At 54.4% G+C, this 4,397-nt stretch overlaps 1 protein-coding gene across 1 annotated transcript in view; it reads left to right on the plus strand.

The window, feature by feature from the left end:
- Positions 1-4,178, plus strand: part of TRIP13 (thyroid hormone receptor interactor 13) — a 21,936-nt gene extending 17,758 nt beyond the window's left edge. Inside the window, exons 11-13 of the mRNA XM_034998788.1 lie at positions 1,610-1,722; positions 2,796-2,865; positions 3,251-4,178. Of these exons, the coding sequence (XP_034854679.1) occupies positions 1,610-1,722; positions 2,796-2,865; positions 3,251-3,346 (279 nt within the window). The 3' untranslated portion in view covers positions 3,347-4,178. The remainder of the gene's footprint in view (positions 1-1,609; positions 1,723-2,795; positions 2,866-3,250) is intronic.
- Positions 4,179-4,397: the final 219 nt, after the last annotated feature.

Genomic DNA, 4,397 nt, shown 5'->3' on the forward strand with positions numbered 1-4,397 from the left:
GGGAGGTCAGTCTGACTGGAGGTCATAGCTCACAGGGAGGTCATCCTGGCTGGAGGTCATAGCTCACAGGGAGGTCAGTCTGACTGGAGGTCATAGCTCACAGGGAGACCTCCTGACTGGAGCTCATAGTGCCGGGAAGGTCATCCTAAAGAGGTTGTCATTTACAGGCTGTCATTGGCTGCAGTGTTAATGTCCCTTTGGTCCTGTTTTCTAACAGCAGCCGTGAGCAAGACAATGCTCATAGTCGATCTCGTGTGAATTACTTTAACAGGGACCTGTCTTGCACCTGGGTGCTGGGAGTTCTGGCACTGGGCACAGCAGGCCCGAGGCACGCAGTACCTGCTCCAACAGCAGCGTTCCTCGAACCTTTGCATCTGGGAAATGTGCAGTAACCAAGTCAGGCAAAAGACACGGAGTTACGTGGTATCACTATAACCAGGTGGTGGGGCTGGGATTGACCGTGATGCCCTCAGCAGGGATGACACAGCCTATGACGGGGATGGGAGAGCTGGTGGTCGCGGCATGTGCATCCCGTCCTGCTTCTCGGTGGCATGGAGAAAGGGAGGGGCCTCGTGGCGCTTTGACTTGCGGTCCCAGGTGAACTCCAGAAAGTGTAGCTGCCGAGAAGTCAGCGTGATGGGACCCTGCTCGCAGTCACACTCGCACTTGGGCCATGCATCCAGGAGATGTTCTAAGGTTTAGCCAATGTACAGATGTTCTACGGTTTAGTCAGATGGTTTACGGGAAATTAGGATGTTCCGATGATGTAGTGGAGATCTGGCCAGTCCTGAAGGCTGTTGCATGTGACTGGCCCACTCTGTCAGGAGCCAGCAGTTCTCACGTGCACCTGGATGGCCCGTGTTGCTGGGAGGGGCCGCGGGGGGCAGTCCCGGGGAGGCTGCAGGGGTCTGAGGGAGTGTCACTTAGAAAGCTGAGAACATTCCCACACAAACCCTGTCTTTTAAATTTACCCACAGCCTTCACCATACCTCCAAAATGTACGGAGAAAGCCATTTGTTCTTTGTTTTCTCTCCTGGTTTCTTAGTCAAAAGAGTTCATGTTAGAAGTCATTCGGTAGTGGTCGCTGAGCGCCCTGACCTGGCAAGGAGTGTCCCACGGGCAGACACCTGGCCTATGAGGGAACTCGGGGGCCCGGATCCAGGGTCAGGCAGTGCCTTTGCGCTACACAACAGTCTGATCTTAAAAACAACAAGTGGAGACTGTCCTCGAAAGGCAGGCCAAACCCTGGCTCCTGGACCCCGCTCTGCTCCGCTGGGTTGTGGTATACCATTGAACCCATTACCAGGCTGGCCTCAGCCCCTCCAAGTCCCTGCCTGCCGTGACATGTGGTCAAGACGCATCTTGACTAAAAGCACAGAAGAGCCTGGGTTGCTGCCGGTCTCTTGAGACGTGTTTTGTCGTATTTTCACCTGTGTTTGAAGGAGCAGGGGCGTGTGTGTGCGAGAGGGAGCCGCCTGAGTGCTGGTGTGTCTGCTTGCGTTTCTGTGAGAGGGGACGTGGTTGCCTGCTCTCTGGGGGCTGTCCCCGTGGCTGACGGCCTGCACTCCGCCCTGCGGACCCTGCCCTAACGCCCCGTCTCTGTCTCCAGTGTCAGATCATATACCCTCGCCAGCAGCTGCTGACCCTCCGGGAGCTGGAGATGATTGGCTTCATTGAAAACAACGTGTCAAAGTTGAGCCTCCTTTTGAGTGAAATTTCAAGGTGTGAATTGACTTCATTTTTGTAGCCAAGAGAAGTGCGTCTGTTGTGGTAATGGGCGGTTGTAGCCGACTGCCGCAGCCTGGGCTGGTGGTGTGGGGTCAGAGGACAGGGAGTAGAATCCTGAGACATTTGTCGCTATGTGCCGGGGGAGCTTCGAGAGCCCTCAACCACCCTGGCCCCGGGTTCCTGGGCCAGAGGGCAGAGGTCGGCTGCCCTCCCACAGGCGGCTTTAGAAAACAGAAAACAGTGCTGTGCTTCTTTCTGAAAAGATAGATGTTCACATTTAGGCTCTCTTCACACACTGATTTCTCAAATGGTATTTGTTCAATTTGTACAAACTGACAAGAAGAAAAAGGTGGAAGCTTCTGTTTGAGTGAGCAGAGCGAACACCTGCAGAGTACTACGCTCGGTGCTTTGGGAAGTAAAGGGAAGTGCACGGCCCGGCTGCCCTGGGCGCCAGGGGGGCGGCACTCCGTACCCGAGCACTGACGGGACAGCTGCATGTGTGCTGGGGGCCCCAGCCGACAGCGCTGTCACCTCTCAGAGGGCTTTGGTGATCAGGGCCGTGAGGAGAGAGGGTGGGGAGATGGAGCAGAGCCTTGAAGGACAGAGTTTGGATAAGTTGGAGAGAAGCGGGATCTCCGCAGGTGCCATGTGTGCAGGGGACCTCAGGTGGGTCCCACTACAGAGACGCGTTCTGACCAGCGAGTTTGAACCTCATTCTGAAGCCGTGACGCTTATGGAAGGTTTTGAACAAAGGGATAGCCTGAAGAACAGATTATTTTTTGGATACCCTGTTGAAGAGATTTAAACCGGTTGAGATGGGGCAGGGAGGGCAGTTCAGACACTTCACAGAAATCGGCGTGGACCAGCCTGGTTTCTGAGGAGCTGTGCCCCACGCGCCCACTGTGTTGTGCACACGCTCCTAGGCAGGTGGCGCATTAGGGCAGCAAGGACCCTGTCCTGCCTGGGGCAGTAGCTGAGGGCTGGGGGAGACCAGCCGAAGGGGAGGGGACTTTCAGAGATGAGGGAAACAGGCCTGAGCCTGTCCCCAGACGTGGTTCTGTTCACAGGAAGAGCGAGGGCCTCAGCGGCCGTGTCCTAAGGAAACTCCCTTTTCTGGCTCACGCACTGTACATCCAGGTGAGTCACCCGCAGCCTTCCCCGCCTCCGGCACTCTGCTGTCCCCACCACTGCTGTGTGTGGCAGGGCGTGGCCTTGCCGGGAGTTGCACGGGACCCTGATTTAGCTCCGTGTCTGAGTGCTGGGCTCCTGGGTAGGGGGACGAGTGCGCCGCGCTGCCCCTGTGGTGAGGAGGTGGCCTGCTGGCACCTCACAGCGCTGTGGCTCGCAGACAGCCCACGCTGGGCCCTCCCTGGCCCCCACAGGGGTGCTTGCGCGGAACAGCACCTTGGTTCCCCCCGCTTGCCCTGTGCTGTGGCTGCACCCCTGCTGCCGTCAGTTGGGGGGGCCTTCCAGTGGCCCCCGCGCAGGCAGGAGCAGCCCCCATGCCTGTGTCTCCTTCCAGGCCCCCACCGTCACCATCGAGGGCTTCCTGCAGGCCCTGTCTCTGGCAGTGGACAAGCAGTTTGAAGAGAGGAAGAAGCTCTCGTCTTGCATTTGATATGAGCTCCCTGCCTGTGGGTTTTGCAAGTGACATCACTGCTCACGGCAGCAGCTGCCCAGAAGTCTCCGAACACTCGGCGCACGTCTCTAGGCCAGAAGCTCACGAGGCTAAGCAGTGTTCAAAGAAGTGTGTTGTATTTACATGGTTTTAAGACAACCAGCCTGTCAGTTTCACTGTTTTGAAAGCTATTAATTCACGTTCTGCTGTCCTGTAAAGAACTGTCTAGATGTGCTCGTTCCGTCCTGCGTCTGGTGGATCGGACGGACACAAAATGCTGACAAATGTTTGAAGAGGCAGTCGCCATAGGTTTTAAGAAACAAAAGAGAAACTATGTCACCTTGAATAATAAAGTAATCACAACATTAAAAACGTTGCCCTCACTGAAGATAGAAGGCAGCTTTCTGACCTGAGCTTGTTTTATTGAGTGCACACATTTCAGAGACTTAATAAAGCCTATTCCTGTGTTGTAGAAATGGAGGAAAAAACTCCACGTAGAGCATTCTTCATGAGAATCAGTCACGGTGCTGTTTGTGGGCAAGTGCAGCCTCGGCATTCGGGTTGGCCCGGGCCGCACAGCCTGCCACCCACCACAGGCAGTGTCACGTGGTACTTCGGCCTGTCATTTCGTTCCTTCCGTCACGTTCCTGCGGCTCAAGTGCAGATTCACATCAACAATGTAAAGTAAACTGGCGAATCGGCGTGTCTCACGGAATGTTGTGTTGTGCTCTTTCTGATGCTAAAATTTCATGTTTGTGTTTTATATACATTATTGAGGAACATGTTATCTTTTGTTACAGAACTTTTTAAGTATTAAAACTTTTCCCCAGAATTTTCTCATTTTGATCCTCATCACTCCCCAGTGCTCTGAGTTTTTTTGAAACATTATTCACATGATTGTTTAGCTTTTAGCCAGTTTTATGCTTTGAGGTGTAAGAAGGGACTGTGCCTGTTATGGGAATGGTACCAAGAGCCAGATTCAGAACCTGGACCCACTCCTGCTTAGGGACCAGAGCCTGATTCTGTGGTTTCCTTAAAACCCTGAATCGGG

Source organism: Mirounga leonina, unplaced genomic scaffold (genome assembly GCF_011800145.1).
Source record: "Mirounga leonina isolate KUSES-001 unplaced genomic scaffold, KU_Mleo_1.0 Mir_95, whole genome shotgun sequence".
Taxonomy (NCBI): domain Eukaryota; kingdom Metazoa; phylum Chordata; class Mammalia; order Carnivora; family Phocidae; genus Mirounga; species Mirounga leonina.